This window comes from Euleptes europaea, chromosome 10 (assembly GCF_029931775.1).
Source record: "Euleptes europaea isolate rEulEur1 chromosome 10, rEulEur1.hap1, whole genome shotgun sequence".
NCBI classification, from domain to species: domain Eukaryota; kingdom Metazoa; phylum Chordata; class Lepidosauria; order Squamata; family Sphaerodactylidae; genus Euleptes; species Euleptes europaea.
The window spans coordinates 35,916,735-35,929,840 of record NC_079321.1 but is presented as its reverse complement, the minus strand read 5'-3'; the positions used below and the strand labels follow the sequence as shown (position 1 = coordinate 35,929,840).

Below are 13,106 nucleotides of genomic sequence, written 5' to 3'. Positions count from 1 at the left end.
TTTAAGATTTCTGTGCTATTTATTTTATTTTACTATGTATATAGACCACTTTTCTCACTGACAACCAAGGTGGATTACACAGTGTAAGTAGATGCAATCAAAAGGATGAGACATCTAATAAGTAATGTACTAGGACTAGGATTTACATAAATCTGAAACAAACATAGAATATTAGACATTAATGCACACTCTGAAAATTACATTTAAAGAAAAACAATTAATGTTCTTATGTATCTATTATGTATCATTATCAAATATTGTAAAAGATTATCTACAGTGAGACTATCATTGAATGTTATATGAACATGGAAGAATCATCCATCAAAATTGGTAGTTATTTAAGAACAAATGGAAGTACTCCTTTAGACGTCATATTAGTTGCAAATGGCATTCACAGTGAAGGTTTGCTTGCACAAATAGATTTGAGAAAGGATTAGACAATGTCATGAAGGATGGATCTATTACTTGCTATTTGGTAGAGACGATTGGGAAATCTGATCTCAACAGATATCACAATCTAAACAGGGTTCCCACTCCCTCAGACTGCTCATTCAATCAAACCCCTTCAAAGGGATACCCATCCAACCAAGTGAGAGACTTGATGCTGGCATGTAGAGATTTAAATAGTTTACACATGTTGCAAGATGAAGAGGTTTAATTAGGTGGCTACAAAGGACATTTTGACTTTCCTTATGGATTCAAGTTATTATTGTATGGTGGACCAAAATGGAGTTCAAGTGATGTGTACAAAAGTCACTCTGAGTCCTAGATGTCTGGGCAAAAATTTGACACATCACACAAATTGCATAAGGACCATTCACAGACAAATCTGCAACTAATTGTCCATAATACAGAGTTGTTAGAAGGGCTTCTGAGGCTCATTGGGTACAGTGTCAAAGAGAAGGATAGGAGAGGCACCTGGGAGGTATAGAAAACCATTCTGCTGCATGAATTGAGGACTGTGTTTGAAAAGTGGATTATAATGCTGAAATAATATATTTAGTTTGTAACTGAAGTTTGCAATTAAGATTAGCTGTTTTGATGGGTCTCCGTGCATTTATTTTAAAATTATCATTGTGTGATCAAGGTTATATTTCAATAGAGTTGGCAATGGATAGTAATAGTAGGTAAGGGGGGAAAGACATCTTACCTACCACCAGATGGTAATAAGCTACTTTCTGATCAACTCTGAATGTGTGTGAACTGTCAAGTCACAGCGACTTATGGTGACCCCAGCAAGGGGTTTTCAAGACAAGTGACTAATCCAAGTGGTTTGCCATTACCTTCCTCTGAAGAGTCTTCCTTGGTGGTCTCCCTTCCAAATACTGACCCGGCTTAGCTTCCAAGACCTGACTAGATTGGGCTATATCAGGCTGCCTTCCCTCCCGTTCTGTACTGCCTAATAAATACTGAAAAGTTCTTTAGCTGGTGACTTACTTTGTAACCTCTCCAAGTCAACAGGGTCAAGTGCTGCCACAGCTTCAGAGATTCTAGATGGTCTGCTGATACCAGCTTGGTTGACTGCCCTCACACGGAAGACATAGGAACGCCCTTCAAACAATCCAGTCACTGGATATATGCAGATTTTGATAGGAGCATCATTGCACTGGATCCAGTTTTCAGTGCCTACTTCACACCTGGTTGCAAAATGACCAGAAGAGGATTAAAAAAAAGCTGATCAACTTTTTAAAATTAATATTAACATTAATAACATTTTAAAAAATTAATAACAGAAAATTCTTTACAACAGTTTGAGACCAGGAATGTCTGGATAATTAAATTATACTGGGTTTACCCAGTATATTGAATGCCAGAAGATTGGATCCTACAGATGAGAAAATGGAAGGAGTTCACTCAAGATGACCATCCACTCCTTCCCCCGGAAGTCCTCAGCAGACCCTGAAAACCCTCCAGTGAGAGTCAGGGAATCATCATGAGTGAAGTGCCATGTGGCATCAGGGCTGAAGTGAGGAGGAGGAAATTCGGCAAAAACCAAGCACGCACACTTCCACCCTTACACTCACTAATCTTTTAGATACATGACATTTTCTTGAATTCTTGAATTTAAAGAAAAAGAGTTTGGTTTTAAAATACAAAAAAACCCCACCTTGTTTTAAAAAGAAGGGGGTTTAACTCCAAAAATGATAGCACCCCAGCCTCTACCCACCTGATGTGCTCAGACAAGGTGACCTTAAGGTATCCTGAAAGAAAACATTCCCTTTAGCAACTAAGACTGTGAAGACGGCAAGATACTTTGAGGTGATAAGAGGCAACTTCAGGAATTTCTTATTTATTTGTGGGAGGTAGTGAACATAAGAAAAGACATGCTGGATCAGACCAAGACCCGTCAAGTCCAGCAGTCTGTTCACACAATGGCCAACCAGGTGCCTCTAGGAAGCCCACAAACAAGACAACTGCAGTAGCATCCTGCCTGTGTTCCACAGCAACTAATATAATAGGCATTCTTCTCTGGTACTGAAGAGAATAGGTATGCATCATGACTAGTATACATTTTTACTAGTAGCCATGGTTAGCCCTATCTTCCATGAACATGTCCACACCCCTCTTAAAGCCTTCCAAGTTGGCAACCATCACCATATCCTGGAGCAGGGAGCTCCACAACTATGTTGGAACTATGGTGGTTACAGGAGGCAAAAGTTTTGGAAAAAAATTAATCTTATTCAGAGACACTAAAATGCACGGAAACACATGAGTTGATTGGCAAATGACTTTGTCTACAACCCTTGATCCCCCCCGCCCAAATCATTCCTTTGAAATCCCACTCGGAAATGTGGCAGCCCCACAAAATAAGGAAGTCTGCCTAAACTGGACATAATAGGAAGGATTGTTTCCATATTCATGTTTGTTGTTTGAAGACTGCAATATTCAAGTGTGGCTCACGCTTAAAAATGAGCTACCACAGGCCATAAACCACAATATAACTGCATGTCCTCGAAAAGGCTGGAGTTAAATACATTCAAATATTAAATGGAGTTAAATACATTCAGATATGAATCATCAAGTGATGAGACTGGATGTGGGAACTAGCTCACACCATCCTAGAAATAAGGCTGGAGACCAGCTGCTTGTACAGAAACAAAAAAACAACACATAGGAAAACCAGCAATGGAAGGTACTGGTCTAGTTATTCCTTGGGGGCCTATTGTAATACCCCCAGGATTTTAAAAAAGGTTTAATTTCTTTCATTATTGTTCAAAGATTTCAAATATCAAACCAAATATCTATCCCACCAGAACCATACCTGTCCACAAAATATCCAATAACTGGAGGCTCGTGGGTCGTATTTGGTGGCTTCCAAGTAACAATAACATAATCTCTGTTGGCATCATGGCATTTCACATCCATTGGTGCTCCAGGTGCATTAATTACCACGGTATCAGCATCTAAAACCAAGGGAACATCCAGATTTAATTAGGTGTTCCTAATTTAAATGGCATTATAGAACTGATGTGTGCCTAATTGTAGAACCCTGTTTAACTAAATTGAGGAGTTAATCTCTGGCATCTGAAAGTTAAATCCTAAATTTCAGGGGCTGATATTTCAGTAAACTACATATCATGGCTTGCTAGTGCAAAAAAACCTGCCTAATGACACATGTGGTAATTTTAATGTGGATTATACTGGATCCATTTAAAATCTCAAAGCTAAGGACTTTGTGAAGAGACGCCCTTCACTATCAAGATCACAATTTTTCTAAATTGTCTGGTCAGGAGGAAGGAGAAAGGAGAAAGGCAAAGATCAATTATCAACATACCCCAAGACCCATCAGTTCAGAGATTTGCTGGTGGATATGACTTAGAACCAGACTTAGAACCAGTCACCATGAATATCCAGCTTCCCCCTCACTGTCCTGTTTCCCACCATCTTAACTGTTGTGAGACAGAATTTTCTCTTTCAGATTATGCATCAGGGTGAACAATTGCGTTGCAGAGATAATGGTAACATGCTTCAATGAGAAACCAACCCCCCACCCCCCGAAATAACCTCATGGGATAGTAGTGGGAAATGACTAAGCTATGTCGTCACGAAAGCTACAGTGTTTTGAAGACCATGATCCTGGAACTCAGTTAGTTTTAGATACAAGTAAATGTGTTTATGATCAGGGCTCAATTGCCAAAGAATATAACCAAGCCCCATTCCATTTGCATTTGGCAGACTACGCTGAAGGTTCAGCCTGAAGTATTTAAAACAATCTAAATTCTGCACATACAGAAATATGCTCATTTAAAAGAAATGTAATGCTGAGTTTCTCTCCATAAGGACTTCTGTAACCTTATTCTTTCTTGTAGGGGAACTGTGAATACAAATGTAAGGTCAACTTATAACCCTCCTTACTTCCACATATTCACCTCCTTTTCATCTACATATATGCATTTTTTAAAAAGCAAAGTTTCCTTTCATTTTCTATATTTTCTGGTGAGCAAGGACATTGTACACAAAGATTTTGCCCCAGCCTCTCTAAGATGTCAGGCACAACTACCGAAACCCTATCTCCTAACTTCAGTGGTGATGGTGTTGGGGAAAGGTAGATCAGCAACCCACTATCTTTAATGCTGATAATCAAATGCCAAAAATGGAGCAGAATTGTACCAAGAAAAAATAAATAAAAGCCCCACCTCTCACAAACAAAAATGCGCCATATTCGTTCACTCCTCCTCTTGACACTATGCGCAGTGTGTACAAGCCTTCATCATCCTTGTTCAGGTGGCTGAATGACAAGGTTGCCTGGCCTTCTCCAAAGTAGGGCTTTGTCCATTTGGTTTCTTTAATTAGCACATCTGGAAGAGAATTGGGATTAAGCATCTGTCATTGTAGTCAGCAGGCATGATGATTGACCTTCCCATATGAATCTTTGAAGCAGCCATTTTAGGGCACATTTATTCAGGAGGGACTTTAAGCCTAAGAAGACTCTACCTTTCCAAAGACTGAACTGTCAGGCTTCAAATTTATGCCACCTCTGATTATATAAAGATGTATGTGCTCTATTTTTGTACTATTCCATGCTGTCCCTCAGAGACTTAATGACTGGATGCTTCACCACCACCATTTTCATCCAAAGAGGGGGGGAAACTTTAGAAGCCATGTCATAAGAACCTAATCTTGGGCATGAGCCAGATAAAGTTAAACACTTTAAAATCCTATTGATTTCAATAGAGCAGAGTTAAACATGTACTTTGCTCTTCCACTGAAATTGATGAAATGTGCTTAACTTTGGCTGGATTGTGCCCCTAATCAAGAGTTATCATGGTATGCACTTTTGATCCTTTTTAATAAACTTCACTATTCAAAGCGTATGTCAGATTAAGCTGGGAAGAGAGGGAGAAAGGCCAGATTGAAGTTTAATCTGTAACTTGCTATAAATACACACGTAATTTAAAATCTGCTGGGTATTCCTGCTGAGCAGTGAATCAAATTAAGTCTGAATTTCTCACAGGTGAAAGGTTGTGACTCAAGATTAATGTAAATTAAATCTGATTAATGTAAATTAAATCTGATTGACTAGTGCAATTGGTGCTGTGAAATGTGTAGAATATTTTTTCTTGGCCGAAGAAGTTCTTACCTGTTCCTACCTATTACCTTAATAATTGAGTATTACTATTGCCCGAGAGGAGAGTGTGTCCCAAGAGCTGTTCTGCACAGATCTATTCTAATCAACAATCATCTTGTTGTAATGAACTTTCCACTTCAGGACCATACATGAACATTCCACAGTTCCTGATACAAATACAAAATAATCATTTAAAAAGCTACTGGCTGGGCATTTTGGACAGCAACTAGATGTATTGAATGATAAAGCACTCGTAACTGACAAACATGCCACATTTTCAACTAACAAGGCTGGTGTTGAGGAGCAACTGTTTCCATATGTAAATTAAAAGAATCTGTTACTGTCTCACCTGTACAATTCCTGTGGTATTCCCCCGCCCCATGGAAATGCTTCACATTGTAAATGGCTCTACCTTCCATCTCTCAGTCATATCCCGATCTGAATATTTGCTGTGTTGTTTGCGTTCACTGCTTTTGCTCATGTTCTACAAAGTCATTTTAATCCCATTTGAAAACATCTTAAGGTAGAAGACACCTTGAAGAAATGAGTATGGATAGCCAAAAACACTTCTAAAAGATGTTTTGGTTACTTACAAAGGGAGCCAGTCTACTAGAAAAGTATGTAGTAAAGGTTCTGTTCTGATCATAGTTGAGTCTTCCCTCCAAAGCAAGGAAACTTCCACTAGCAGAAGAGGTATATTCCACCAGCAGAAGGTTCCTTGCACCGCAGGGAGGCTTCTCCACTAAAAGAAAAGAGCCTTTAGATCCAAAACCATAGCATCCCCTCGGTTTTTGGAAAGTTAAGTTAAGGTGTCAAGTCATTTGAATTTTTTTAATCAATTGAGTGATTTCTCAGAAAAAGTAAGAGTACTCCTGTTGCCTTGATGAGGAGAGCCAGGGCTTCTGGCCTTGTAGAATGCTGATCAAGTATAATTTTCCTTTATTTAAGTCCAGTGACATCTTTTCAAACTGGCATTCTAACAGAGCAATCCTATGCAGAAATCAATGGGCATAGACTACAAGAACTCTGCATAGATACCATACCTAGGAAAATGGAAACCAGACTGTAGTAAAATTATGGGCAGAGTCCTGGGTAAGTGAAGGAAAGGTCAATGCTACAGACTGATTTCCTATCAAGGTACCATCATAGTTTGAGGCTAACCCAATTGTGTGGTCTAGCAGCAAGAACTACCCTCTCTGCACTGCAGAAGAACCAGAAATACTACCCTTTCACAAATTTTGCTCCCTCTTTCTTTTATATAGTGGTGTTTTATAAAGTTTGTATTGTAACCCAACAAATGCAGTTTCATAATTTAATTGTAGTCCTTATTTATTAAAATAATTCTGTATTGCTTTTTGGTAATAATTAACTCAAAGCTGTTATGATATGAGTAGGAGGGTTTTTTCCCCTGTAAAAATGAAACAACGAAGATACTTCTTTTCAGAGAGATTGTTCAGAATAACTATTAAACTGCAACTTTTTGGCACAGTGTCTCTTGTAGTGCCCTTGAATTAGCAAATTTGTCAAAACATAATGACTATTTGAATAACTAGTATCTGAAGTCATTGATGATTTCTTTGTCCTTTTGTTTAGAAACTCCTATTAGTTACTTGAGTTAAAAGGCTTTTTGGTTTAACTGATGCAAACAGGAATCACTCAATGCCTAGTGAGAAGCAAGTGGACAAAGACCTATTAATTTTTTTCTGACAACTGTGATGACAACATAAATATTACAAATAATTAGCAGCTGAAAAGGAATACTCATAAACATCCCAGCAACTGATTGAGGCCGGGTTTGCACTCACCCTAATGCTTACTTATAATTACTGCAAGGTATTTAGTGACAAATATTCTCTAAAGAGGAGTCAAAATACTTAAGACTCTTTAGCTTGAACCAGCCAAGGACTTTAGGGTTGGATCCAGCACCTTTTCTACTGGGGAACAAAGGGAAGAAGGGGTCCCCTTTGACCACCAAGATGCCTACATTTGGGATCATGAAACCTGCATGGACAAATGGCATATGGGATAGTGGCTGAAGCAAGAAGGGGAGTTAAGTAAGACTGAGTGAAAAAGCTGGCCAGATCCAACCCGTAAAGTGGAACCTAAATGTTTAGAATCTTTTAGTCTGAACATTAGCCTAAGTACAGTATTTTTTATAATGTTTTCAAACTCTTAATACATCCGGGCTGTGTAACCGTGGTCTTGGTATTTTCTTTTCTTTTTTTTAAATACCAAGAAAATACCAAGACCACGGTTACACAGCCTGGATAACCTACGAGAACCAATGAACTCTGAAAGCCTTTGACAATATCTTAATACATCACTGGGAATACAAGTGCGGTAACTCCCCCAGTTTTCCCAGTCCATCCAGCAGTCTGGATTGCACGTACACAATGTATTCGTTGATGATCATGATTGCCAATTACCTCATTGTTAGCAGACCCAGGGCCTTTATCAATTGTTTGGGCATAGGTCAGGGCCAGTATCAGCATGCCCTGAGATGCGGCAGCTGCCAAGGCCCAAGTCTTTTGAAGGGGCCTACTTAGTACTAGCTGGAGATCTCCTGCTATTACAACTGATCTCCAGCCGATAGAGATCAGTTCACCTGGAGAAAATGGCTGCTTTCACAATTGGACTCGATGGCATTGAAGTCCCTCCTCTTCCCAAACCACTCCCTCCTCAGGCTCCACCTCAAAAACCTCCCACCGATGGTGAAGAGAGACCTGGCAACCCTAGGCCTACTGCCACCTGTCCCCACCCACTCACCTCTCCTGCTACCCATCTGCTTGTTGTGAATTCCCCCACTACCCACATTGCTGTCTGCATGCACTTCCCAGTACTGCTGGGGGAAGGGTGTATAGGAGGTGAATGGCAAAGACACTCCCAGCAGCAGTGTTCCCGCTGCATGCACTGCCCAATACAGTTGGGGGAACGTGTAAGAGCATGGGGAGGGTTGGCAAATGAACGAGTGGGTGGGGAAAGAATGCATGAATGGGCAGTGAGGTAGGAGAATGCAGGCAGGTTGGCAGGGATGTACAAGTGGATGTACAGAAGAGCGGAGAAGAGGGGGGGCCCAGGCACTTTCTGCCCAGGGCTGACCAAAACCTGGAACCAGCTCTGGTACAGGACTTCAAGAATTTTAATACGGAGCCAGAATCTGAGGTATGTTTCCTTCTATTTCCAGAATGCATTTTTTTAAATAATTTTTTTATTATATTTTCCAACGTAAAGAAAAAACATCCCACATCCCACTGAAGGAAATCCTTCTGTCAGCAGAAACTCTCTGAGAAATCCAACCCATAGAATCTGACTTGGTTGGCTAGCAGCGCAATCTGGAACCCTTTTAAAGCGATTGAAGTCAATGGGCTGGGAAACAATGTGACTCTGTTTTGCATTGCACGGTTAACATATCCTCCAGAGTTTAATAGGTAATAAATGCTTTAAAAAGTAATAATTTGGAACAAGCACTGCATTCTCAGGTGTCTAATTAGCAGAATTAAACCACACACATCCATCTCAGCACCTTATCATTCATATAAGCATATTCAGAAAAAGGAGATAAATGGAAAAAATAAAAGATGATTTTAATAACAAAGGGGAAAAAATGAAACATGACTTGTATGACATAATAAATGCAAACCAAAGCAATTCTATACCGAGCACTCTAAAATCAGAGCCTTTTTGGAACAATATGTATCTGATCCAGCCCATTAGCAACCTACTTACTTTTCAGCTGGCCTTTTTGTCTAACACTATTAATAATGGAATGTGGAGCCCATTACTTATTTGCATAGCAATAGGAAACAAGCACCAGATGACTGCCGTTTTCTGAAAGGTGAAGGACCCCTGCGGAGAAGCTTCAAAGTGATAAAACTAGACTGTGAGTCTTGACAAATTCAAAACCAATTTAAGGGCAAGCACACACACTTCCTCTAAAGACAAAGAAAACTTACCATCTCTGTACCACTCAGCACGAGGCCGGAGACGAGTCAGCTCTGGCGTGACCAGGAGACTGCATCGAAGGGCGAGAGTTTCACCCTCCATGCCAAAGGTGACACCAAACCTCTCCAAAAAATGAACGTCGAAATGGGTGAAGCATACATCTGGCAGAGGTACTGGGTGCAAAGCAACAATGTGGACAGTGAGGAGTAGAACGGAAGAGATAAAATAAGACAAATAGACCAGATATGGTTTTTTACTGTGCGTTGGGGATAATACCATGGAGATTGTAAGGCAAGCATAAAAACAAAAGTCAGGCAGTCTTTTTAAAAAGAGCATTAGAAGTAGAGCATATGGAAGAAGAAGAAGAAGAGTTGATTTTTGTATGTCGACTTTCTCTACCACTTAAGGGAGACTCAAACCAGCTTACAATCACCTTCCCTTCTGCCGCCCCCTGTGAGGTAGGTGGGGCTGAGGGAGTGTGACTAGCCCAAGGTCACCCAGCTGGCTTTGTGTGTAGGAGTGGGGAAACAAATCCAGTTCACCAGATTAGCCTCTGCTGCTCCAAACCACCACTCTTAACCACTACACCACGCTGGAATGAATTGTTACCTGCATTGATCTCATTGCACTTTTGGTAGACAAGTCTGCAGGTTTTCAAAAACCTAAAAAACCTGTTTGGGCAAAGCTGATTGACAAAACGATGTGTGCTTCAATACACGATGACACAGCCTTTTATTCTGTCTCCAAAAAAATGCTGTCCCCACTAAGTAACATATTATAGCCTGGATGCTGCTGAAGTTGCTGTTGCGTTCTCTCTCACGTATGTTTTGGCCAACTCAAATAACTGTCAGATAATAATAAATCAATGTACTGATCCTCACCAAACTGGAATGGGGAAATCACACAACAACAGCTCAGACTGCATTTATCTGCATTTTCACACCCTCCCTTATCCAGGCCTTTTTAATTGTTCCATCCATGGGTTTTTTTCCCAGCCAGTCTAGTCTAATCCACATAGAGTTAAATTGCAGCAAAACAAAATTGCAGCAAATTGCAGCAGAACAAAATTGCAGCAAAACAAAAACAAAAAAAAGTCTTGGAGTACTTTAAAGTTTATCACGTTTATTAGGGAATGAGCTTTCATGGACTAAAGTGGACTGTGCCATAATAAGCCTTAGAAAAACAAGGTTGTTTAAAAAAGGGGGGGACTATTATTCACTAACACCGGTGCAGTTTTGACTTGTTAGCAGGAACATTAAAAAACATTGCAAATTGGTGGCTTATTTTTAGGTAACAATACCAAAAGACTTGGGCTACTCTTGTTAAGGCATTAGTAGTTCCTGTACATTTTATTTGTCAGGGACAGGAGACCTATAGCTTGGTCCCTCCTGAAAACCAAAGAGGACCGACAAGTCTGCACAGAGCGACTGGGTGTTCCTGAGATGTGCAGTTTGCAGGCTGTTGGAAAGTTCACAGGTTAAACTAGCTTTCTAAATTGGGCACAGTAGTAAAACAACAGCCAGATGCATCTCTATGATTAAGTACCCCTGAGTTTTCTGACCCCCTTGTGAACTGCAAAGTGAACTTACATCGAAAGGGGAATATTCCGGCAGGGTATGGCTCTTCATCTCCTCTGTACCCTGTAAAAAAAAAAAAAAGACAAGTGTAATATAAGACCCAAAAGCATTGTTGCAGGGATGTCTATACTTAAAATGTTTCCAAGGCTGACTTACTCCGCACAATGACAGCAGCATTGGTGGATGCTTGTCCATGTACATTTGTTGCAACTGCAGAATATGTAGCGGTGTCATCATAGCTGGATCTAAACAGAGTGAGAAACACACACAGAGAGAATCCTAATTGTTTAGACTCTCACTCAAATACTTACACATCAAAAATCAGCGTGCAACATAGCACAACTGCTAACCTACGAAACTCACTATCCCTATATGCTGACCTTCTATGATTCGGCGGAAGTACTGTCAGATGTGGCGCTGGAGATTCCTAGACTGGGGGACTTCAACATTCATGTTGAGGATAACTTGTAGGGGCAGCCCAGGATTTTATAGCTTCTTTGACTGCTTTGGGTCTCTCCCAGATTGTGACTGGCCCAACACATGAAAGAGGTCACACCCTGAACTTAATCTTTTGCACTGAGCCTTTGAGGGAAGGTTCGGTTTCAGGGCTGGAGATTCACCCTGAACTATGGTCTGACTACTACCTATTTAAAGTCGAAGTGAATGTGGCTCCAACACTCCTCACGAGTGAGGGCACAGTTAAAATGGCCTGCCCTAGTTCATGAATCCTACTGGATTCCAGAATGCTCTGGGGAATTTTAGGATTCCAGACATGCATTCTGTTGAGGCTGCAGAGGAAGCGTGGAACTTGAAGCTCCTTGAAGCTATCAACAAGGTTGTCCCCTTGTCAACCTTTCCCACCCAGGGATCTGGGAGATCTGAAAAGGGTTGGGAGATACCTAGAATGGCACTGGTGGAGAAATCATACTGAATCTGACAGATCATGCTATACAACTCATTGTAGGACCTGCAAAGCAACAGTGATGGTGGTAAAGAAAGGTTACTTATCTACCATTACAGCATCAGCTACTTCACATTCATCTCAATTGTTCAAGTTAGCTTAACATCTGCTGATGCCTAAATCTGAACCTTTACTTTCCCAGTCATGGACAATCAGACACTCTCCTGGCTTTCCACAAACTATGCAAAACTACATTATTCAAGAGGGCATTTTGCACAGGCAATAGGGTTGCAGTGTACCAAATGGTTTACAGACTTACTCAGATAAATGATTATGGACTGTGGTCTATATTGCTGTGTATAGCTTGCTGTAAGTAGGATCCTATTATATAATTTTTGCCCTGCTTTATGTGTCATGTTAACACTTATGCTATGCTTCAACTCTGTATTTTAGATTTCTGGTTTGTTCCAGACTTCTACAATCCAAGTGCATTTTTTATTGAATATCCCATTTTGTTGACTGTACTGACTCACTCTGTGTAATTCACCTTGAGTCCCTGTGAGAAAGGCAGACTATAAATAATGTAAATAAATAAATAAATAACCCCTCTCCTGTTCCCTGTCTGTACTTCAAAAACACTAAGATTTCCAGGCTCCTTGGATACTCCAGTACATAGCTAGTAGTCAGTATTCAGCTCAATGCATCACAACCTGGACAAGCCCATTCTAGTGATTGTACTTTGACATTATGGGTAGCTTCCTTTGCCTTGCTGGGATATCTACACCACAACTGAATTTTAGAATACCTTAGAACAATGCCAGGGCAATGAGTTAACATCACAGCACTCAGACCATTCCAAACCCAGGGCCCATATTTAAATCCAATCTGCAATACGGGATTCACTTCTCATTTTATCCTATGTAATTATTCCCTTGACTGTACCTATGTAAGTCTTTCCTCTCTTTATCTCCTACTGACAAAGCCCCAAAATTACAGGCATCATAATGGGTGAGCAAGAGATCAAAATGAGGCCAGTGGACTTCCCAGGCCCTGAGGGTATGGTTCCAACTTCTAGGAGGGGTCTGGATATCTCCCAGAATTACAAGTAAATGCCAGA

At 40.4% G+C, this 13,106-nt stretch overlaps 1 protein-coding gene across 1 annotated transcript in view; it reads right to left on the bottom strand.

Moving 5' to 3' along the window:
- Positions 1-13,106, bottom strand: part of MYOM2 (myomesin 2) — a 96,405-nt gene that overhangs the window by 49,576 nt on the left and 33,723 nt on the right. The window contains exons 7-12 of the mRNA XM_056856264.1: positions 11,245-11,333; positions 11,101-11,151; positions 9,523-9,684; positions 4,638-4,799; positions 3,263-3,404; positions 1,438-1,637 (exon numbers count right to left, since the gene is read on the bottom strand). Coding sequence (XP_056712242.1) covers positions 1,438-1,637; positions 3,263-3,404; positions 4,638-4,799; positions 9,523-9,684; positions 11,101-11,151; positions 11,245-11,333 — 806 coding nt within the window. The remainder of the gene's footprint in view (positions 1-1,437; positions 1,638-3,262; positions 3,405-4,637; positions 4,800-9,522; positions 9,685-11,100; positions 11,152-11,244; positions 11,334-13,106) is intronic.